This window comes from Bacillus rossius, chromosome 7 (genome assembly GCF_032445375.1).
Source record: "Bacillus rossius redtenbacheri isolate Brsri chromosome 7, Brsri_v3, whole genome shotgun sequence".
NCBI classification, from domain to species: Eukaryota; Metazoa; Arthropoda; class Insecta; order Phasmatodea; family Bacillidae; genus Bacillus; species Bacillus rossius.
Window position 1 is genome coordinate 23,491,335 of NC_086335.1, and position 25,880 is coordinate 23,517,214.

Here is a 25,880-nt window from a genome sequence, read left to right on the forward strand (position 1 = left end):
GCTCGAAAGTCGATGTTCTTGAGTGGACGCGACTACAGTATTTTTTTTTTCACCCTATACATAGTTTACAGTTACATCAATAATAAAATCACGTACAATATTCAGTTCTCTGTAGTTAAGTGTTGAGTGACCAGCCCTCGCGTGCCCCCCCAGGCACGGGGACTGGGTGCAGTTCCGCATCGCCACGGACCGGCGCGACCAGCTGCAGAGGGCCACCAACATCTCGCTGCTGGAGGAGAGCTTCAGCGTGTCCGGGGAGCGGCGCGAGCAGGGCGCGGTGGTCGCCCTGAAGGAGGGCTTCGGCTTCATCCGCTGTGCCGAGCGCGAGTCCCGCCTCTTCTTCCACTTCAACGAGGTGCTGGATGTGGACCGCGACATCTGCCTCAACGACGAGGTTGAGTTCACCGTCGTCCAGGTGGGCGGCCGGGTCTCCCGTCCTTTCTGTCTTTTCGCTCTTGTCCATGTTTCATCTTTGCTTTTTTTTATATGTAGATTTCAAAGAAATACTACCTATTGTAGCCATTACCTGGTGTGACTTTCAGAAAATTTTTGTTTAGTTTTTCGTTCAATGGTTCATAGATGCTAAAACCATCATTAACTCTAAGGTTTATACATATAGTGGTATATACATCACAATTATGTGGACACAATAACTGTCAAAATTTTTTACAAATCTTTTCCAAACTGATACATAAAATCGAGTAGAGGAAAATCTTGGTCAAGTTCGTTAATGGACAATATCTGACACACTGGTTGAAATGGGGAAGATTTTTTGAAAATAGAAATATCGCTGTAACTACAATAATATGGAAAATATCACATCGGTTTAAACGTATTATGACTCGTATGAGTAGGGGCCTGTTCTTTTCGCGATCGCGATTAAACGACGATAAACGCGAAATCACCGTTAAATACAGTTTTTACGCGAAATCGACATAACACAGCGTTTTTACACGAAATTTTGTATTAAAACGCGAAATCGCAGTGTTTTTAAGCGAAATTTAAATCTGGGTAAAAGACTTGTCTCGTCAATGGTAAACAAACACCGCAACATGGCCGCTACTGAACATTAATCATAAATGCACTAAAGCAAACAAAAGCTTACACACGCTCACGTTATAATTAGGGCTGTGCGGGAAAGAATTTTTTTTTCCGGGAAATTCTCGGGCGGGAAAATATTTTTCCCGCGGGAAACTGGAACGGGATCGGGAAAAATTGATTGAAATATATTAGGGCTGTGCGGGAAAGGATTTTTTTATTCTGGAAATTCTCGGTCTGGAAAATATTTTTCCTGCGGGAAACAGAAACGGGATCGGGAAAAAATTGATTGAAATATATGCTTCATATCAATTTTGTATCCTATAAATATGTTTATTTTTTAAATATGTTTCAAAATAATTTCTTCTGTATCGAATTTTCTTTGCAATGTGGGATGCTGTTTTAGGTGCCTTATCAACCCAGATGTGCTACCGTAACTTGTTTTAATAATTTTTTGACACTGTTTGCATTTTGCGGTTTGGTTAGCATTTTTCTCATAAAACTTCCACACGCATTTTAACTCGGACGTTATTTTTCCCGAGTTTTCCATACGGACAAAGAAAATATAAACAAATTACAGAATACCACATAAATTCCACTAAAGATAGCCGACAAGCACCGTAAACTATTAGACAGTGTAACCAACTACCAATACCTCCAAAACGCTGAAGTTTGTTTATCTTTAAACTCAAAATCACTAAAAAATTAACTGTCCGAAAGAAAATATTATACTTTTCTACATTTCAAAGCTATTATGTTATATTGTATTTAATTGTACAATATTATTATTATTTTTTTATTTTGGCTTTTAAATCTCAGAAAATATGACAAAAGAAATACGTGATCCGATCAACAGGAATCATTTATGCTTTGTTTATGGCCTGTTGGCATCCAAAGGAAACTGATTTTCCGACATCTCGTGATGTTTGATAAAGAAAAATATTTTAGGTGTTTTAAATCGGCAGAATACTAATTATGACAAAATATTAGTAGTGTCTATATTTTAGTTAAGAAAATTAATGGCATAGAAAATTCGGGCATTAATTAATGCAAAACTGGCGTATTGCTGTCATGTTTGACAAGTTTCTCTCGTGAGTAGAGTTGGGATAAAACTATTTTCACGTATTTTTGTTTGTTTTGCTATAAACATCAAGTGAGGCATTCATTATTTTTAATGCTGTCGTATTTCAGGTATGTTATAGGTAATAACGTACGTATTTCAGACATTATGAAAACAAATAATCATTAAACCTGGAAAAAAAAAAAGTTTAAAGATTGCTAAAACAGAATAAAGATTTGCGGTTTTCCTTCTTTCCAGCACTGTAAATGTTTATTTTGAAGGAAATGTGTACAGTAGAACCCCTATCATACACTTTTCAACGGAGGGCACAAAAATGGTGTATGATGCGGGAAAGTGTATGAAAAGGGAATGGCAATAATACAATTTTTTTCCAATCTAGCATACCAGCACAATGTCAGATTAAACATAAATACATATGCGTAAATAATTGCATTATATTAATAAAAGATATGAATTCATCTATATATATATATATATATATATATATATATATATATATATATATATATATATATATATATATATATATATATATATATATATATATATATATATATATAAAACCACCAAAAATGTAAAATACAGTATAAGCAAGTAAAGCTGACATGAGAAACAGTGGCCTTACAAAATGTTATTAAGTCCTTTCTTGGTGGGAGGGGGAAAAGTCACCAAGCCTAAATTAAAAATAAAAATAAATTAGGCTATTGTAAAAAAAATCATAACTTTTTGCTTGTTTGTTTTATTTTACAAACAACTTTAAGCAACTAAACAATTTTCAATACAATTTTAATTTGAGAAACGTATAATACAAAACAATCCTATCGTAAGAAAATAATAACAAACGGGTATATTTAGTTCAAAGATCAATGAATGCACAAAATATGAGATCCGTGCCTTGGTAAAACGCGTGCACCATTTACATAATCATTGCTAGTTTGCGCCACTAGTCTCGCTTCGGTGCTGGCTATAGATGCTACTAGCGAAGTGCACAGTCTTCCTGATACTATCCATATCTATGGTGATATAAAGTTATTTTCTTACATTTGCAATGGTAAACAATGAACGTTTTTCAAAATAAAAGCATTAAAACGTAGTTTATAAGGAGGAATATAAAAAAAAATTTGTGAATTTTAGGGCTTTTCCGCTTTGTAAAAACGTATGAAACGGGAAAGTAATGATTTTATAAGTGTGTTCCGGGAAAGTAAACCATTTGTAAAAGTACTTTCGGCAGGACCAAGATTAATTGGCGTATGACACGGGAAAATGTATGAAACTGGAATGTATCATTGAGGTTCTACTGTATTAGGTTCATTAGCTGATTGATTTGAGGTTATGTTATATCTAGTAAAGATAAACTTAAAATTCCCGAAAATTTCGGGAAATTTATTTTCCCTCCCGACGGGATAATGCCTCTATGTTCCCGAAATTTTTCCCGAATTTCGGGATCCCGCACAGGCCTAGTTATAATGTTAAAACCAAAAATATACTGTAAAAATACGCAAAACTACGGTGTTTATTTTCCTTTCCGGCATAATGTTTGGATAGATACGACAAACACGCGAAGTTTTAAAGAGTACGCACACCGCTCGGGGCACTGACGTCAGCTTGGAACAGCGACACCGGATAAATACAAAAGCAAGCAGATGATTGGGCGAATGGTGTTTAGAACAGCCTTACGTGAGTGGCCATATCACGTCAGCCGGGGGCGCTGGCATATAGTTGGAACAGCGTCGTAGTATCTAGCAGATTATCGTGCGAACTAGGCACAAGCATTTTAAATCGCGCCAAAAAGCAGAAAAATGTAAACAAACATTAATTTTCGAATGGTGTGACGATGATTAGTTGGCCAACAGTTTTTATAGATTTTGTTGAGTCGTTACCATAACGCCGAATGTCAAAATTGACCACAACGCCGAAATAACTGAATGAATTTGTGTGTGTTTCTTAAATGTACCTTAACGCCGAAATACCACAATTAAACCTAACCTTACCTAACCTTACCTAACCTTACCTAACCTTACCTAACCTAACATAACCTAACCTAACCTAACCTAACCTAACCTAACCTAGTCTAACCTAGTCTAACCTAACCTAACCTAACCTTTGTGGCAGCCCTGTAATGACATTTTTCGGCGTTGTGGTACACAGCAGTTTTCTAGCTGTCGTCGTTGTGATCAATTCACTATTCAATTTCGGCGTTGTTTTGCGTCCTCGATTTTGTTAAAGGGATTAATAGTTTTCCAGATTAGTTTATTGGAACAACTAATAAACAGTGTCTAAATCAAGCGTTTGTCATAATATATGTAACCTATTTGTTTAGGGTATTCAGTAATGAGTAGGTTCAAGTAAAATTATTTAACTTAAATAATTTCAGATATATTTACGGTAACACACGCTTTTCTTTCTTTTTTTTCTTTTTTTAGTTTTTAGCACCGCTTTTGTGTTTTTAAGTGAATTTTAGCACCGCTTTTGTGTTTTAAAGTGAATTTTAACACCGCTTTTGGTAATTTTTAATGACGAAATCTGACAATTTTATTTACCACTTTCAGGGGGCCCTACGTATGAGTATTATCAAAATCTTTTGTCTGAATAAGAATTTGATATGACCAACCATTACTGCAAATGGTTGAAAGAACAAGGATTGGAGGACAATAATATTCATAGTTCCCTTCATAAGCACAACACTGAATTCGTACAAATTGTGTATAAATATTATAATTTTTAATTTTATCTAATGTATCGAATGTTTGTTAATGAACCAACTGTCTCTTCAATCTTAATTGTGTACGCCTTTGTCATATTTGAGCCATTCTACTATATTTGTATTTTTATTTTGTATTTTAGATATTTTTCTTCGTCTCTTAGCAAGCATGTGTGAATCTTTTTTTTTTTAGTTCAAATTAATTGAAATACCAAATTGTTCTCTTATATGAATACTGTATTCAAATATGTTTTATGAATGAGAATAATATGAAACACTAAAGGTGTGATGCTGTGAAGTTTCATTAAAAGAGGACTTTGTTTCGTGGTGCCGTGTTCAGGAGCAGACATCGTTCTCCAACAGCCGACAGAGTGCCATCCGCATCAAGCACCTGCCCGCCGGGACGGTGCAGTTCGAGGTGATGGTGGAGCGAGGGGTGTCTGGCGTGGTCAGCAAGGAGGGCCAGCTCCCGGGAGGCTGGAGCTCTCGCAGCCCCACCAAGAGCAGTAACCAGGTGACCCCGCTGTCCAGCCCTCCATTGCATGTGCCAGGATATATATGTCAGCAATTATAAACAATATTTCAGAAGTTAGTAGTGAAATGGTATTCAAGACCTAAGGTGTGAAACTATCTAACTTCATATTTAAATGAGTACAGTTACAGAATTTGTTCTTTTTTTTTATGACTAGTGAAGTTGGTTTTGATGATAAATTGTTTCAAATGCATTAATAATTGTTATGGATTACTTGATGACACAAACTAAACTATACACTTAAAATATAATATTACTTTACATTTTATTTACATAGTGTCAAATAATTCCACTTAACTTTCATATAATTATATAACATTTTTATGGTGAGATATAGTTTTTCACTTAAATTTGGGATTCAACCTACAATTGAGGTCAATCTTTATTCCGACAAATATATTACTTACCTACTTCAATGATTTTTTTTTTGTCCTGTAAAGAGTTTATCCAGTTCTGTTTTAGAAGTACTTACTGCTGCATTGTTTGTTAGATATGGACTGAGACTCGGAAATTTGAGCTGTGTCAAGTTGTTTGTAATGGCAAGACCAGACTCAACAGTGTTTTCACATTTGACATGTGCCATTATTTTGCAAACATATTACAGTGAAACCTAGTACAGTCAAACCTCATTATTACAAAACCTGAAGGGACCATAATTTTAGCACTTTGTAATAACAAGGGTTTGTATTAACCAAACTATTGGAATATTATGACCAAAAAAAATTGATTGAACTTTAAATGCCTATATTTACAACCATAAAGAAAATTATATACCCTGTTGGTAGTATAAGCTGACTTCACTACATGCATAACAATTTGTAAACACTGAAGAAAACAAACACAATGCAACACTTACAGAATAAATCATAATACAAACTTCAATTTCAGTTTTCATTCTCTCTCCATTGTCTACTTCTTCGATAATTTTAACTTTAACTTGCAATGTAAGGTCGTGTTTACGTTTCGCAGTCATATTACAAAACAACTCATACCCAAAATTGAGGTTAAGACACACGTGCGTGAACAATGGAAAATATCAGAACTTTTTTTTCCATAGATTGTTTAAAATTCTACGTATGTACACTTCCGACAACTAATATTAATAACGTATAGAGTACTTTCCTTTTTTGTTTTCCGTTTACAACATGGCATCTTTTCTAGTTTAGTTACTAACATCGCCACTAGAGTTGAACTTTTCATTTTGTTTTTCAACCATTTTGCGCTATAGGATACATACATACCATATTTACTCGTGTATAGCGCGCCCTCGTGTATAGCGCGCACCACGATTTTTGCAACAAATTCCAAAGAAAAAATTTTTTTTCCCCGTAAATAAATTTTACTAACATTTTGTGGTACCTGTTAAGTAATTACGTATGAAACAAATGATAATTTAAATTGATGTGTGGTGATGCGTCAGGAAAATACTTAAACTCTGCTGTGTAGACGGAAGATAATGAAGCACTGTATCGTCACAACTGGTACGTGGGCGGGAGGGAGACAGGCAGGAACGGGACGCGGAGGACTAGATGACTCACCGGTAGCAGCTGCGACGAGGAAGCGAAGGAAGTGGGAGGGGGAATGGCGACAACATTCTCTCTCTCTCTCTCTCTCTCTTTTATTTTACTAGCTGCGCTGGCTTTCTGTAGAGGGGGAGGTCTAAAAATAAACAAGATAGGCGCGAGATTGCGTGCGCACGTGTGTGTGTGTGTGCGTACGTGCGTGCGAGAGACCAGGTTGTGTGTGTGTGTGTGTGTGTGTGTGTGTGAAAGAGAGGCCTTGTTGCTTGTGCGTATGTGTGGGGGCTGCCCAGAAACGTCACCTGTCACCGTCAGTTAACGACTTCCACTCCTCCTCCCCGCCTCACCCCATCACTTTTTTTTTTCCGTGTATAGCGCGCATCCTTATTTTTTTCCTTTACTTGAGGGAAAAAAAGGGCGCGCTATACACGAGTATATACGGTATATCTTTGGCGAAACGTTTGTTTACATGACGGTTATGAAGACGTGATTTACTTTAGACTTCGGCGGTGAAATTCGTATTAACCGTTTATTTATATACGTTAACAGCTACTTGAGGGATCAAAACAACTTCGTAATTCATATTAACCGTATTTCGTATTAAAAGTACTGAATAACATAGGAAAGCATACTTTATTTTCTGGGACTATGAAAGTACTTCGCATAAACGGGAATTTCGTACTAAGCGGATTCGTATCAATGAGGTTTGACTGTATTTATGCACAATTTGTGCAGTTTTCTTAAGCCCTAAACAGAGTAACAATCCACTTAAAATTCTTATAATAACCACTTATGGTCTATAGTTACTGCAAAATTCCATACTAAATTACTGTACTATAAACATCTGCATTACAAAATAAAGGGTTATTTATAAAAGGTACAGGTTTTAAAAATTAATTGCTAAGGCAAATATGTAGTTTTCCTTACAAAATTATTTTCATTCCGGTAGTTTTATGTATCATCATTTGGGACCTCAAAAAAATGTAAACAATAGTGACCAAAATCGGTGTTATAATAAGGCAGGCCTGCCAATTGAACTGATTTTATCAGTTTTCACATAATTTAGGCCTTCATTATCATGCAGTTTTACTAGTGTTGTGCGAGATCTCGAACATCGAGAAAAATTTCGAGAAATATTGCATTCTCGAACAGCGAGCGAGAAAAATAATTTCTCGAAAAAAAAACGAGAATTTTTTTTTGGTAGTACCGGTAACAACTCAATTTGGTATGTAAACTAAATTTGATATTGATAGTTGTATTTTTATATGTTGAACATTACACACACACTGCCATTATTTTAGTTTAAATGTTTTAAAAATACCAAACGCGTCTGCCTGTTTGGATGAAAAATGATTTGGCGGAACACAAAGCAAACATGATGTAATCATTAAGAGATATTAGACTAGCCGATAGTCAACCATCCAAAACCATATCAATAACCGAAACTTTGAATAAAAACTGTCATATGAAATTCCAATTTATCCTGAAAGAAAAACTGCCTCATTGAATTTTTAAATTACGTAAGCGTAATACATAATAAAATACGTTCTAACCTAACCTACAAAATTGGTATGTAAAGTTATTAAAAGCATTACCTTTAATTTAGTCATAATATCCTTATTTATAATTTAGTGTAGGTCTACATAACGTGTGGTGCATGTCAGTTGTGCACAGGCCACTAAATTGTCATTCTATATGATGAACAATAGTTTTATGTACAGAACAATATATTTTGAAAGTGATATCTACAGTAAATCTTGATTATTTAAAAAAATTCTCGTTCTCGTCTCGTTTCTCGCGAGAAAAGTATTTTCTTTCTCGAAAATTTCTCGAGGCCTAAATCTCATTCTCGCACAACCCTAAGTTTTACAAATTCAAATTCCGTCATACCCGCACCTATTTCGTCATTCGTAAAACGAATATTGTAAATGAAGGAGAAAAACAGCATAGTTTTTTTAATGTGTGCTTCTGAACAAAACTTTATCATAGACATAGATAACATGGCTAAAGATGGCAACTGCTTTGAATAAGGCACAGAATTAGAGAGGTGACGTACGTAACTATATGCGGCTGTCAACCTTATGCATGCTCTAACGGGAAACCCCCTGCCTTGTTAACTCCACTGAACGTGACTGGGTTGCACCTTCTGGGTCTCGCCCGCACCTCTCACGACTCTGCTATCTTGTGGCCATGAGGGGCGCTCTAGAATAGAGTGGTATGTGTAGAGGAAGGCATTTCATTTCATTTTTTTTTCCTGAAATCTTCCTGTTAACAATGATTTCCAAAATTCAAAACTGTCGATACTTATGCATAATCAAAACATATAATATTTTTAAAAATTGGCATAAACTAGATGTTGAATATATAATAATAATATTTATTAGGGCTGATCGGTTCCCACATTTTCAGTTCGGTTCGGCTCGGCTCGGTTTTTTGTTAAAAATGTCTGTTTTCGGTTCGGTTCGGTCACTACTTCAAAATTTTTCTTTGAGCTGTCATACCAAAAAAAATTCCACTATAGTATTTGATTACTTGCAATATCTTGCAAAAGTTTAATTTCTTAGGGGAGTCACTTTCTCAGCAATATAAAAGTTATTTTCAACTACTATTTGTATTTATAAATAAGTTTATATGCTACTGAAACAACCATATGTGTAAAAAGGAACAGAACAAAACAGTTTAGAACATTAATAATTAGTATTACATTAACCTTGTTGCCAGCTTGAATTTATGAAATGTACTGGAATAAAATTCAATAGCAATAATGTGATTAAAAGCAATATACAAATATAAACTTCCTACTGTAGCCTCTATGCCGGGAGTTAATGGACAAGCCAACATAAACAAACGTCTTAACCAAGAAAACGTCTTAACCTACCAGTGCATTAAAGGCAGAATGAATCATAATGACCATATTTTCAAAATACACAAGTAAAGTATTCATATTTAGTATGCGGTATTTACTAGGATTTTTTTTCCGTCACGTGCGTAACATCATCATCTTCGCGGAACACGGGCGGTATTATTTTTAATTCCTTCGTCACAGATGTTCATAGTTGCCTCCAATTACCAAGACGTAGTGGCAAAAAAGAATTTTTATTTTACGAGAAATCAAATACTCTAGACTATAACGACGCAAAGCCGCAATAATCACGCGCGAATAGTAAACAAACTACATCTAAAGGGTCTGACGACATGCACATTCATTCTCCAACTGCCATTTGGAACGGAACTTGGAAGGCAACTAATCGATCCTAGCGCACGTATAGCGCATTCTGTGATGTGAAAATAGAACTGAGTGACGCCATGCGTCGTGAGCGCCCTGCAGAATACGAACGGAACTAAGCAATGCTACGAAACTTCTACCGTTTTAGCTTACGAACCGGAATTAAATAAATATTATTTTAGTAACGGAAGTGATACATCCTTTAAATAAGAAAAAACCATATATTTAAGAGAAAATAGTAGTATTCCGACAGAAACTTCCGACGTTAAACATAGGAAATAGTGAACTGTAAGAAACGCCTAGACTTTACTATCCCATGGTTAAAATGGCGAACATTAAGAGAATATATGATTTAAACGTTTTATAGTGAAAAACTTAGCATGCGTCTTAAATGTGTTTTGATGTATTGTAATGCTTCGGGATCTTCAAATCAAGCCTTGGGTTGGTGGAGTTCTTTTTTTTATTCTTATTCACCACGGAACACAAACATATTAAGCTTCATCATCACTCTCCTCCACCATTGTTTTTATCCCTCCTCTGTTTTCCAAAACAAAACAAACAAAAAAAAACACATCTGGCCATACCAACCTTCTCAATCTAAATTCTCAACACAAATAAAAATACCTTCCAGGTAAAAATATAACACATCAAAAAACCCTTAGCCCGGGAGTGCAAACACTTTACAACCCCCCAGGTGAACTGACGTACAATTTTACAATGATACTAAATTAAAAATTTACCTGAAGTTTACCTCTAAATTGAACACACTGGATTGCTAGAAACAAAAATCTAGGCCTGCCTTAGTCACTCCCTTCCAGCTATCTCTACTAGTCTTGTTATACATAACAAAAGTTTCAACCTGTCCGTCTAAATTAACATGACATTCTCACACAAACTGAACAATCAGAGTGGCAATGATTACTACAACACTTCCCTTAGATTAACATGACATCTTCACACAAACTGAACAACAAGAGTAGCAATGATTGTTACAACACTTCCCTTAAATTAACATGACATCTTCACACAAACTGAACAAGAGTAGCAATGATTGTTACACTTACCCAGTTATATAAGGTTTTAACAGAGACTGGTTGAATGTACCCCGAGCACCTCCGCCATCGGTCAAGTGTCCCAGTTCCCAAACATTCTTCCCCGCTTCCCCAATGAGCTTAAAAGGCCCCTCATACAACAAACTCAATTTTTTTGTCTCCTTTAGCAAAAAATCACTCTGCCCACAAACTCTGAGAAGAACTAGGTCACCTAGTTTAAAAATGCTATTACAAAGTTTTTGTTGGGCTCCCCTCCTCAGCGCCGCATGCTTCAATTTAAGTCTGACTATTTCAATTTTGTCCTCTATTTGGGTCTTTTCCTCTTCTGGAAACTCAAACTTTAAAGCTAAGCTATCTTTCTGTGGCTCCCCACTCACTAGCTCATTTGGAGCATAGCCTGTGCTACTGTGAACGTGTTGGTTAAAAAAACTGTTCATTAAAGGTATCATCTCCGCCCACCTGCTGTGTTGGTTGTGGCAATAGGTTCTAAGTAGTCTCCCAATCTCTCTCATCACTCTTTCACTGGGATTCCCCTGAGGGTGTCTTACTGACTATAGACTACATCTACTCCCTTCCAAGCTAGCTCCCACCTCCAAACGTCTGCTGTGAACTGAGTACCATGGTCACTCAGAACTCTTTTAGGTACTCCTACCTCCACACAGTAATGATTAAGCAGTTTGTTGACACAAGCAGCTGCTGTAGCCTTCTTTAATGGGTAACAACGCACAAACTTGGTGAACACATTTAGCACTACCAGAATGTACTGCACTCCTCCTCTTGACTTAGGCAAAGGGCCATATAAATCCACCGCTACAAGGTCATCTGGTCCGGACGGAATAATAGGCTGCCATCTTCCTTCCCAATTTCGATTTGGATACTTTGCCTTTTGGCAGATATCACAACTGCTTATGATTTGCCTGACTGACTTCTCCATATTAGGCCAGAAGTAACTGTTGTTGGCCAACCAAAACACCTTTTTTCCACCAAAATGTCCCATGGACCGGTGGAGATGCCACACTAACTGATTAACCCAGCCCTTTGGCACACACGCTTTCCACTTTCCTGTCGCATCCCTCCGATAGAGCACCCTTCCATTTGTGCAATACCACATCAGCAGCTTCTGTACCTTTGAATCATTGAGATCTTTGTCCTCATTTTCCAACGTTCTTATAATGCTACCCCATGTTTCATCTTCTCGCTGAGCCTCTCCTAACTTAGCGAATCTCTTAATCAAGTCATCATCCCTTTCTGCAGTGAGGTGTGCCATAATAGGCCCGGCCCTAGGTTTTTCCTCCATTACCAGCTCCCCCTCCTCAACTACAGTTCTACTGAGCAAGTCTGCATCACTATTTTCTTTTCCTGAGATATACACCATCTCCAGGTTGTACTCCTGCAGGGCTAAACACCACCTCGTTAGTCTGCTCCCCATTAACTTGCAAGTTAGTAGGAAAGCTAAAGAGTGATGATCTGACAGTACAATTATCTTGCTGCCTAACACTAGGTTTCTTAATTTCGCTAAACTCCACACGATTGCTAAACATTCTCTCTCCGTTACTGTATAGGCTCTTTCTGCTGTATTTAGACTCCTGCTGAGTATGGCTACCAGTTGTTCCTCTCCCTCCTCATTTCGCTGGAAACACTTGGCCCCAAGGCCATAGCCTGACGCGTCAGTGTTTAGATAGAAAGCCCTAGTGAAATCCGGATGGTGGATTATACAGTTCTCCACAAACAAAACCTTCGCTTTTCTGAAACTTTCCTCACATTCACTACACCACCTCCACACCCAATCTTTTCTTAGCAACCTCAACAGCGGTGCCACCACATCTGAAAACCTCTCTGCAAAACGGCGGTAAAAGTTTCACAGTCCTAGAAACCCCCTCAACTCCTTGAGGTTTTTTGGGCGAGGAAACTCTTTGATTAACCTAACTTTCTCAGGATCTGGTCTGATCTCTCCCGCACTCAATCTAAACCCCAAAAAGGTCACTTCCTCCCTCAGAAACTTTGATTTACCCAAATGTAAGGTCACATTTACTTCCCTTAGCCTACACAACAGTTACTCCAAAATTTCTAAGTGCTCATCGAAACTCTCAGTCGCAATTAACAAGTCATCTACGTAGGTCAACACCCTGGATTCTAGTTCAGGTCCTAAGGATGCATCTACCGCCCTGCAAAATTCCCCTACACTGTTTGGCAGACCAAATGGCAATACCTTGAATTGGTAGGACCTTCCCTTATACAGAAACGCAGTGTACTTCCTATCCGCTTCAAGTAAGGGCACCTGCCAATAACCCTTCACAAGGTCTGTAGTGCTTATGTACTTGCATCCCCAGAAAGCACCAAACAAATTGTCTGGCTCCACAGGGCTCTGCCGGTCAGGGACGATAATGCTTTTAAGGCCTCGTGAGTCGACACACAGTCTCACACTCCCATCCTTTTTCCTGGCACAAACCAAAGGGTTAACAAAAGGGCTGTTCCCTCTCTCAATTATACCATTCTTCTCCATCTCCCTGATTTGCTTTTCCACCTCTTCTCTACATGCCCATGGGATAGGGTAGCTCCTACCTTTAAACGGAGTGCTGTCAGTCACCGGAATTCTGGCTACATACTGAGTAGTTAACCCTGGTTCACCTCTGAAAACCTCCTTGAAGTTCACCAACAGGTTTCCTAATCTCATTTTCTCCTCTTCACTTCCTATCTCACATTGCCCCAATACCTGGCTTACTTCCTCCTCCCAACTTATAGGGGTGATAGTTTGCAATTTCAAAGGGCTTTCTCCTAATGTTTCTCCTAATTTCTCCAACTCCATGCATTCCCCCTCCTCTGCACATTGCACCCTCAGTACTTCAGGGTTACACCCTGAACCCCTGCTACTTCTCTGCATGTCATACGCTATCCCTCTAATGAAAATCACACCCTCCTTGAAATTAACAATCATACCATGCCTATGCATAAAATCCACACCAACTATCACTTCTTTAGTTAACATAGGTATAACTAAGCAATTCGCCCTGTAAATTTCCTCCCCTAGTCGAAAATCCAAAAAAATTTGTTTGTTTACTTTTTTACTTTTTCCTCTGGTAGCCCCAATCACGGTAAGTTGTGGCACCGGCAATACCGGATAAGTGAACCCATGCTTATTTAAATCTGTTAAAAACTGTTCAGAAATGCCGGATACTTCTGATCCCGAGTCGAAAAGGATAGCGATATCCTGGTCTCCTATCCGGCATAACAATTCCGGTACCGGTCCGCTGTTGGGCGTCTGTGTTTCTTCTGATAACAAAAATTCCCTCTCGCCAGTAAACATTGCTGCAGCCATGTGAACAGCATCCCGCTCTTCTGCCTGTCCTTTACCTTGGATCGTCCTGGCCTGGCTGCTTAGGCTTGACGATCCCCACCGTTTCCCGAGCAAGTATTGAGTTTGTCATTATTATGCCCTACCTGTCCGACTCCCATGCTTTCCCCCGATCTACTTTCTCCCTGCCCTGTTCCTGCTTCTTTACGCTCTTCCCCCTCTGCCAATCCGCCACCGCTTTTCCCGTTTCTCCAATTTCCTTGCCACCGGCTGTTACCAAAATATGCCCCTCTGCCAGGCCTGTTTCCTGAATAGCTTGGGTTATAATTTGTGCTATTATTACTGTTCCAGTCCTGAGATTTTCCATTTTGATCCTGAAACCCACCTTTCATCTTGTCCTGACTACCACTTCCCCCACTCTGATTCTGTTGGTGCCAAGGGCTTCCCCTATGGTCCCTCCTTCGCATTAATTCTGTCTAGTTCCTTCAGCACCTTCCGCAGTTGTTCCACCGTTGATACATCTTTCCCTACCAACGCCTCCTGCACACTTTCAGGGGTCTGTGAATACACTAAGGTTACAATTTCCTCCTCACTGAACGGCGTGTCGTAGTACTTGCTTCGCTCTACCACATTACTTAGGTGAGCCTCAAGTTGCCCGGCCATACATCTCCCCTGGTATAAGTTTGCCCTATCGATTCCTTGTATTCTTTTCCCCCAATATTCCGTTGTAAATTCTCTTTCGAAATCCTGGAGGTGTGATATTCGAGTTTCAATGAGCCGCAGCCAGTTTTCCCCCACCCCCACTATGGATCTTTTTGCTACTATCACTTGTTCCTCCTCCGAACATCCATATACTGAAAAAAAATCATGTAATCTTTCCAAGTGTTTTCTAGGGTGAGTTCTGTCCTGCCCTGAAAACTTTGGAATGTCCCCGTCATGATACGGCTGTGTAAATCTCATGTTCCGACAACTACTCCCTGCTTTGCACCCCCCAGACCTTTCTCCTTCCAATTTTCCAATCCTCAGATTGAGTTGATTCACCTCTGTCTGGTTGCTGTTGATTTTTTGTTCCCATGTGCTCACATTCGCCTGCACCTGAGCAAAACCTTCTTCCCTAATCTTACGTTCTTTGGGTAATTCTGATTGACTCTTTCCTAGCTCATGCCTTATGAGCGCAATTTCCCCCTGACTATTGGCAATTGCTGACTCTAGTGTGGTTGCCTGCTGCACCAATCTATCTGTTTCCACGTCCTGTTTTCTTACTTCTGCCCCCAAAGCCTCTATTTGTTCACTTGCCTTAGCTTGCCATACTCCTACTAGGCCTATTGTGTCCTCAATTTTGTTGAGTCGGTTAGCATAGCGAGCCTCAAACGCCCTCTGCTTTTCCCCAAACTCCACAAACTCACCTTTCACTGCTGATCGAAATTCCTCAAATTTCCTACTTTGCTCATCGAATCTTTTGCTCTGCTCGTCAAACATGCCCCTGATGAAGGTCACTAGGTCCACAGTACCTTCCCCGAGTGGCGGAGGTGTAATACTACTCTCCTCGTCACTTTTGGTTTCATCCATTTGGTTTTTTGCTTCCCCCTGCTCCTTGGTTTCACTTATTACCTCCACACTTACTACAGGACAATTATTACACATATCAGCTCCAGCTGAGTTTGATGCTGCCGATGCGGCCCTAGTAATTATTGGTGTCATATTTTTTTTTTGAACTCTACACTTACATAACCTTACAACTTAATGCTACTCAATACTTCGTTTTTCCTTTCAAATGGCACACAGGCCTGCAACATAAAATTAATTACTGTAAACAACCTGATTAAGTAGTAGGCTATCACAAATAACCTGGCAGGAGTGACTATGCCATTATTGCTACCCTCCTGTATTCGGCAATGATATAATTTTCTTAACCTTAGTACCCAAAGAAAACGAGAAAAAACAATAACACACACAAATTAACACACACACTCTGGTCATGGGCCTCCTTTCAACATATTAACACTTTAACTTCATTTATCACAGTTTGGGGTTGGATGGAGCTGACCTTATGTCCTGCTGCTGTTATTCCTTGTCGATTACACGTTAAGTGCTCCCGCGATGCTTGCCGATTTCAAAAGCCGCCATTTCCTTTTGTTGTACTCGTGGTAGAGGTGGGTCGAAAAGTATCAACTGATACTTTGGCACTGATACGCGCCTATATCAGGAACGGCAAACAAGTACACTTGAAAAGTATCAAGTACTTTAGTATCAGTTCAGAATTCGCCTCTAACTCGTGGTCAGCCGCCGCCGCTTCTCCACTCACCACGCCGACTTCAATTTCTTATCCGTTGCTTAAGTTCCCCGAGTACTGCTATTCCTCAGGTCCCTGTTCGGGCGCCAATTATGTAATGCTTCGGGATCTTCAAATCAAGCCTTGGGTTGGTGGAGTTCTTTTTTTATTCTTATTCACCACGGAACACAAACATATTAAGCTTCATCATCACTCTCCTCCACCATTGTTTTTATCCCTCCTCTGTTTTCCAAAACAAAACAAACAAAAAAAAACACATCTGGCCATACCAACCTTCTCAATCTAAATTCTCAACACAAATAAAAATACCTTCCAGGTAAAAATATAACACATCAAAAAACCCTTAGCCCGGGAGTGAAAACACTTTACAGTATTATGCAAGCGGTACGTTTCTTATCCAATATGAATGTTAAATACATTATTTGGTAGATACTTGAAGTTAGTTTTTAATGCCCTAATAAAAACCGAATCATCGGTTTTTTCTGGGAATTCGGTTCGGCTTCGGTTTTTACTAAAATGACCGAACCGAACCGAAAATTCGGTCAACCGATCAGCCCTAATATTTATAAACAAAAATCTGAGCAGATTGTAAAAATATGATATACAATATAAATTTCTTTAATGTTGCTGTGTTTGTGCTGAATAATACTTTCAATTACCCTTAATTATAAAAGATATACATTTGAGAATTCTACAAATCTAAATACAGTAGAACCCCGATTTAACGAAGTGCTATGGTTACCGAAAATGTTTACGCTAAATCGATGTTTCGTTAAATCCGATTTACCGATTTTCAATGACCCCTGCACTCATAATCGTGTCCCTAAGTTTCCATATCGTAGACAGGGTCGACGCCGATATCTTTTGCTGCCGTGCTATCTCAGACTTTGTCAACTTTCCACCTTAAACGTTTTTGATCTCGCTCGTACGGCCCCCAGTTCGTACGTACACCTCAGTCGTATGTACAGATTTTCAGAAACCGTGAAAAAATAGGCAAAAAAATATTAAAAGTGTAAGAAATACGTTAAAGTTTATTAAAATACAGTTGCAACCTGCAGTGTTTATAACAAATATGAGCTACATACACATTGCGTCACAGTATTAAAAAAAAATGGCCGCAAATTGATGGAAATTTACTGTCCATAGCGTGCCGTACGCGGAGAAAGGTAGTTAATTGTACTCGGTCAGCTGTTGTAACGGCGCAGCGTAGCCGCCGACTGGCTCTCTGTTCGCTGAGCTGCGCATGCGCAGTATAACTCACTCAACGCTCCGCCCAGACTCGTGCGTGACCTTCCATCAGCAGCCAGCCAATAGATGCGAGCTTAGCGGAAAAAATAAAAGCTCCACCGCCCGTGTCCCAGTTTTGTCCAGTTCTAATACTAGTAACATAAACGAATCGTCAAAAAAACGTAACAAAGCCGATATCCAAAAACAGTAAATAAACTCATGTACCAATAAAAAAGCTAAGCAGGTCATCAACAGGCAGTTTAGTCAATTCCAATCGCAATCTGTATTCAAAATCCATGAAGAAAAGCAAAAAATCGAAGTCAGAACAGCACTTATAAAAAATGTATTCCAAAAACTAAACACCGCGCTCAAAGCTCTTACAGAGAATAATGATAATGGAGTATTGGTGTGACGTGATCACAAGTTGAAAAAACCTGGAGGATGGGAAAGGGAATATTTGGAAACGTGTGATTATTGGCTATCACTGTTACTATGCGGGTGTGATTGGAAGATAACGTGGTGAGTCAAGCCAGTGATAAGGGAGGGGGAGGGGGATGCGGACAAAGAAACCCTTCATGACGTCATGTGTCGCGGACAGTCCATCTATCTAGGCGCGCGCAATGGCACGCACCTACGCAATTTAGTTACAGCGCCCGGAGTTTTTAGGCAATTTGAACAATGTTTTTTATTTTTTCGTGTTTGGACAGATGATGCAAAGGCACATATTAATATATATAGTACCTCCATTTTATTACTGACACCACAGAGTGTATTTTTTAACAAGTTTCCGTTACAATTTACTTTCATTTTTTGTAAATCTATATTATTATTTTAATAAATTGGTGTTTTTTGATGGTTCCTGAAAACCTTTGCGTTAAATCGCTGTTTTCGTTAAATCCGTGTTCGCAAAATGGGGGTTCTACTGTATACTGCAGACTATTTATGCCTAAATGTAATTTTTTTTCTAGTGTTTTTCAGTATAAATAGTAGGATATAGGTTTTTCTGTTGTGTAATTTTGTGAAATAACCCAGACTTTATGAGAACATAAAAATAAATATATCTCAGATTAGAATTTAAGAAATAGTAAGTATTTGAATTTGTGCTCTTTGTACATGTCAAATATTTAGGAAGTTTTAATTTTTCTACCGTTAAGGCGTTCAAGCTGTTGAGCTGAAGCTACTTGTCGACTTGGCTCAAATTTTCCAATTGCAGTTTTTTTATTTGATGTATACTATTTATGGTTATTGGGTGCTGTGTATTTATACATTTAAAACATAGAAAAAAATCTTCACATGGCTGTTTCAGAATTTTCTCAACAGCCTGTTTTGTAGTTTTGAAAATAATTATCTTATTAGCAACAGTTGTAATGTGTTTTTGTTTCAGATATTGTTACATAAGTTAATCCTGGCATTAATTCGTAATTCTTTATACATTTTTAAATTTTTTTTATATATGACTATATGAGCAATGCAGTTGATTAGCTTGATAAAGGTTATCTTATTTAGTGTATGGTATGCAGGATTTTCTGATATAATACTAACTAGAGCAGTCAAAGTTGTACGCGTGGAATATTTTTAATGCTGCAAAATATTTCAGTGGACTTTGACTTGGTCTTTGTCAATACTTAGATCTTCATCTTTGTATAAGACTTAGATATTCATCTTCGAATTAAAATTCTAATTGAAAAAATGTTCTCTCACATCTTTATTAATGTGTATAATTTTTTTACAGTCTCCTGCAAATACGACTGAAAAGTCTGGTGAGCCCGGAGTTATTCAGTATCAAACAAATGGCACAAAGAAGAGTTTATTTTTTCTCCCCAAAGACTGTGATCCAAAGAATCTTCCTCGTGTAGGTGATAAGGTTAGTAATTTTTAAGTTTTTTTAACTAGAATTTTAAAATTAATTTTATAGCGATGTGTTGGTTCTACCTTTTTTTTTCCAGTTCACAGTTTGGTTCTGGTTCTTAAATATCAGTTATAGGTTGACCTAGACACAATTTCCAGTCACACCAAAGATGTTGTGCGGTTCTGGTTTTTATTGGTCAGTTTGGTTTTACATCAAGAACCTCTGTTCTCGGTTATGGTTTTGGTTCTTGCAGAGCAAGAAAAAAGTCGTGCTGTATTAAATACATGAATAAGATTAACTGGGTCATTTTTTGGTTACCCTCTTTTATCGCATAATTGTCGCACGGGCATAATTAACGTAGGTGCAACGTAATCATTGCACCTATATTTTTGGCCGTAAAAAATTGGAATAAAAAAACTCGCTTAAACGTGGAATGATGTTTTTGGTCCCGCTATTAGATGCCAAGCGCTTTGGTAGGTATCTTTTTCCGTATAAAACAATGTATTTTAAAGTATAAATCTAATATTTATTCGGAAATTACCACTTATTTAATTAACGAAAATACGAAGATGTCTTTATGTGTAAATTTTCTTTTAAAGTCGTTTTTAAACGTTATTATCTTTATCTGATCGTCTGCGTCGCCACAGTGTACCGGTGTAGGTATCTTTTCCGTATAAAACGATGTATTTTAAAGTAGAAATCTAATATTTATTTGGACATTACCACTTACTTATTTAATTAACGTAAATACGAAGTTGTCTGACGTGTAAATTTTTTTTAAAGAAGTTTTTAAACATATTTCCTTTATCTGATTGTCTGCATCGCCACGGTGTACCGCTTATAAACATGTAGAAAGCGCACACACGTAGTCGAATATCAATATTGATATCTCGCCGATTGCATGCAATGCGCGCTCTCTGTCTTGTGCCAAGTTTACTACATTTGATAGCCTACACTATTTTGTGGTGTGTACTACGACGATAATTATGCGTTAGTTCAGGCTTGCATTTGGGTCACAGATTTTGTTTTTCTATTTAAAATTGAAGAAAGGTTTTTGTTGCATGACTTATTAAAGTTACTTTTTTGGCGTACTTTTTTATATTCTACTTTTTAAATAAACGTACTTTCCATAAATGGGTTATATTTTTATGAATAACTTTACCTAACAAAAAAATTTTTTCGCATAAATATTGCACCCCTACTTTTTAAACTTGATCTCATTATAAATTGTGCGACGATTATGCGATAAGACAGGGTAAGCACTTTAATTTTTGAAAAATTAAAATGTTATTATCCGGACAGTAATATCGGCTTCACTGTCAGTAAAAGATGGTTTGGAAAGATAGGCGACGTGAGTTGAAGGTCACGCCCGGGCGGGCAAGTCAGCCAGCCGACTGAATATAAAGTACATAACCACGTATCTTCCGTTAGGTGGTGTCGTATTTGCCATTCAAAGTGCGATAGGGGGCATAATAAGATTAATGGTGTGACATATTTATAGTTGAGTGTTATTCTACGCTTTTATATTACGTAAAGTATATTTTCCTTGTCAATTTTGGAACACATTAATTAAATTAGCCTGGCTATTTATGGTAACTAATGCTTCAGAATACGCGATTTTGAAAAACACGTGCACTTTTAAGAACAAATTAGTCGTGCTAAGTGAGATATAGGTGTACTTGTATATGTTTTTGACATTCTGGGTTTGGCTTTGTGGCCTTTTAAATGTGAAAAACATAATGATACTATTAAGAGTTTTTTTCATTTAGTATTACATTAACTTTTTGTGCCGAGTTATATTTTTTTGTCTTAGTTGAAATTATTTTTAATTTAGTTTCTTACAAAATTCTGTATGAGGCACAGATTTTTTGAGTGCTGGCCTTGTCTGAGAGGGATTGTGTTTTTCCTGTGGCACAGGTTGAGTTCAACATCTGCCAGGTGAAGAGGAGCAAGGAGTTGGTAGCAGTGGATGTGAAGGTCGTGTCGAAGAGCACCACGAAGAACGGCGTCAGTCGTGCCAACAACCTGCCTTTGTACCAAGGCTTCATTGCAGCCCTCAAGGATGGATTCGGCTTCATAGAGACCGTCGCTCACGACCGAGAGGTGTTCTTCCACTTCAGGTACAAAAAGTCTGTTACATCTAGAGTTCTTTTTACAATATGATATAAACATAGGTAACTCAATTTTTAATCAAATATCAGTTTTATAACATAAAATACGACTAGTAAAAAATACGCAAGTTGCTATTTTTCTCATTCAAAAGATTTTCTTTACCAAATAAAGACTACAATTTTATTTCTTAAGAGTCTAGTCCAAGTTTTAAAATGTGTGTGGGTGAAATATCTAAAGGATGTTAATAGATGCAATAATGCATAATTGTTCAAAAAATTTTTTATTTACCTCATTTTTTTGTAATGCAAGTTGAAAAGTTTCAAGCTGCCACTCGTCTTATATGACGGGTAATCATATGTGACTAAAAAATGTTACTAGCATGGAGTATGAACACTTGCAAGTCTTATAATGCCGTGACATAGAGTTCTGTACAGGGCGGGGCATAGAAAGGAAAGGCGCAATTGTAACAATTATGTGACATAACTTGAGCCTGTTTTTCAACCCTTAAATCCACACTTAAGGCCCGACCACATTATGGAAGTTTCCTTGCAAGGTCTTCCATAGCAGCTGGTATGGATGTTTCTGTGGAAGAATGAACAGAATGCCGGCTGTTTTCAGGGAAGTTTTGGTAATTGGCCGTGTTAGAATTTCTGTTGAAGGTTTCGTACAAGATGGAAATTTTATCTAATCAATATGAAGCTGTAGTGTACCCCAAGTGTTAAAAATGGTATTTTATTTTGTAGGTATTTGGATGTTTTGATTATTGTTTTGAAAAGTGGTGACATGTGTCTATTTACATTGAAACAGTTACAGTTAACATTATGTGAAAACTTTTGTCAATCGTAAGCAATCAGATGATGGCTCTCGTCATGTTGTTGAAACTTGTAGTGTAAATGCTCGCCCATTTTTGATCGTTATTTGGATGTAAAGTAGGGTATTTGAATTGATTTAAAAAAAAAAAAAAAAATCAACTGAAATAGTCTTGTATTTTGATTAAAACATGGTTTGTATAGTTCTATATGTGATGGCTTATAAACCAATGTAGTTTACTGCATTTAAATTAAATTGTACCATGAGTGTCATTCCAACCTATAAAATTTGTGGGTTCGTGACAGTTGGAATTTTTTTGCTTTTCTCATAACGTTACATTTTAAATGAAAAGAGAAAATTTTTTCTTTTTTTGGAATTCTAACACACATTTTTATATAGTCTTTTGTGATTTTACAAGTATTATGTAGTTTCTGCCTAATCTAAATGGTTTTTCATACAAAATATTGCAAACATGTTTTAGAGTTTTCACCATATCAGAACTAGACAGGTTATATATGCAAATTTATTCGTAATAAAGTAGACCTATTCGGAGATTGAAATGTACTTCAAATGACTAAGATATCACCCATTTTGGCCCATTTATAATTATTGAAAGTGAGAATAAAGTTACTCCTTTTACAGCCTAAGACATTTTATCTTTGAAAATAACACACACCAGTAAGACCCACACCAGTATTACTAAATTAACAATACGGTGTGCTGTTACTATTTTCATAATGCACAGAAAGTTATGACTTATTTTAATGATACTATTATTTATAAAGTCTTATTATTTTGATTGTTATTATTATTATTATGAAATTTTATTATTTAATTTGTATATTGTTCGCCCGCAAAAGTTATTTAAATATATTTTTATTAATTATGTATATCTACGAGAGCTATGCTCTATGACCTGAAATGGACTTATATGGACAGTCATTTGAGTATACCCCTCTAAGGACTAATGAACTTAACGAATTAACGATGATTTTATTCGGGGTATTACTTAAAGAAATTTTCATTGTTGGAAATTTTCGTTTTAAATTTACCGCATTTTTGTGTTTTCAATTGTATTAATAAGTGTTATTTACAGTATTTATATTGTAAATTACGCTAACCGATTTTGGTTTTGGCCAATGAGAGGCCGTGTTTTAGATGTGAGGCGTCTAGAACGTCTTAATTAAAAAGTTTGGTTGTATGAAGGCGTCTGATGCCGACGCAAAGGCGTGAGGCCTATTTTAAATTTGAAAGTTAGCTAGCTAGATTATGCCATCCGACACTCAGGATGAGCTTAAACGACGTATAAATAAATAATGTATAAGATTATAAGGGCATATTCTGACGGATATGTTATTAGGAGTGAAAATCTGTAAGTAAAGATCTTGCATTTTGTATCGCCCATAGACATACCCAGCTGTATGTAATTTCGTCGTAAATAACTCCGATTTGACTACAAACTGATTAGTTTTCACGTAAAAGGTGTCAATTATCCTGAACTACGTCATGAATTATTAGTTCCAAGATTTAAATTATTATTTTATTTTGTGATACCCAGAGGTGAAATGGGAGTACAAGTTTCGTGTCTCTACCATATAAACTGAGTTAAGCCAAGGCAAATACGAACCCAAATATAAACATAAACAGTAATCATACTAATTATTAATTGTGCTATGATTTCAAACATTTTCTGGTATGTAAGAATGCGTCCGTAAAAACATCATTTGATTTATTTTCTGAACATACACTAACGAACTTTTGTGAACGATTCATGTGTGCTACGTATTTTCCTGATGTTTTAATTTACATAAGCGCATATCCACGAGTCATGTTCAGTATCGTTAGGATTGTTTTTCTGTGATTTTTTTTATCTAATTATATTAATATTGATTTTTATCTCTACACATATGTTAGTTGTCCCTGATGAATAGCAATTTTTATTATTAATAAAAACCTGAATTCTATCCCTATGTGTTGATATATGTTACCTAGCTACCTGTGTCCAAGAGTGTGTGTTTTATGATAAATAACATTTTTTTTTGCATGTTTCTAAGGGTCAGAGTACAAGAGCATAACAGTACCATTGACACATATATATATGTCTATATATATATATATTTTGAAAAATAGTGACAGCCAGTGTATATCGTCCCGACAACACACACACAACAAAAGGGTCTATATATAAATAAACGAGTACTATTAATGGTACTGGCACCAGCAGTAAGAACACACCGAAGAAGTTTAGCAGCAGTATAGTATAACGGAAGAATATTATAGTAGCTGAAAGAATGTTTATTGGTAAATATCTAGATTATTTCCCAGAAGCCGCTACATTACAAATTGACCATTAATTTCCTTCCCCAATATTTGTCAAAGATTTATTTCATTAAAAGGAGTAATTTTTTTTTGTTCTATAGTGATTGTAAATATCAGTTTACAAATTCATAACGTGTTTTTTTAAATGAACAAGCACAACACAAAACTTATTTTTACTTGTAGAACAAAAAAACTTAAAATGATATTGAGCATAACAAGCAGAAACTGTAGGCTAAAAATATTTGTGATCCAAGTGTGTAAAAATACCTTAATAACAGATTCTGTACTTTTTTTGTAAATATTAAAGTTTATGTATAAACAAAAGTACTTATTTCCACAGTAAATGATATGATGTTCTATTGTTTATTGAAGATGCTAAGGGTGTTTGTGATAATGATAGGTTATTTCATGGAAACCTCCATGCCAGCTGCCAAGGAGGTTTGGCTAACAGTTTTGTTAGATGCTTCTAGTGGAGTCTGTAAGAAACCTTCCATCATGTGATACTAGCTTTACAACTTACAATGGCATAGTTTGTGTTCTGTATATGTTGTGATTTGGTCTCTTTCTATGCTGCAGAATTTTAAAGTAGTTCAATCTGATCTCCACCTTTGTTCATGAAACTGCCGGTCGACAAGTTCCAGACATAGGTCCTTCCCTTAATCCTCCGCTAGGATATGGTGGGTAAAGCATCATTTCTGGCTGTCTGTATCATCCCGTCCCATGCATCATCATGGCTACATAATCCTATACTCCTTTCTGAGAGTGAAATAAACTAAAGCATTCTTTTTTATAGCTTTTTTCTCATGAGATGCGTTTAACTATATTTTT

At 36.9% G+C, this 25,880-nt stretch overlaps 1 protein-coding gene across 2 annotated transcripts in view; it reads left to right on the forward strand.

Annotated features, from left to right (window-relative positions):
* LOC134533734 (cold shock domain-containing protein E1-like) overlaps window positions 1-25,880 on the forward strand; it is a 98,076-nt gene that overhangs the window by 46,416 nt on the left and 25,780 nt on the right. For both annotated transcript variants that reach the window (XM_063371337.1, XM_063371339.1), the window contains exons 7-10: window positions 154-415; window positions 5,161-5,334; window positions 19,695-19,826; window positions 21,729-21,931. In XM_063371337.1, coding sequence (XP_063227407.1) covers window positions 154-415; window positions 5,161-5,334; window positions 19,695-19,826; window positions 21,729-21,931 — 771 coding nt within the window. The remainder of the gene's footprint in view (window positions 1-153; window positions 416-5,160; window positions 5,335-19,694; window positions 19,827-21,728; window positions 21,932-25,880) is intronic.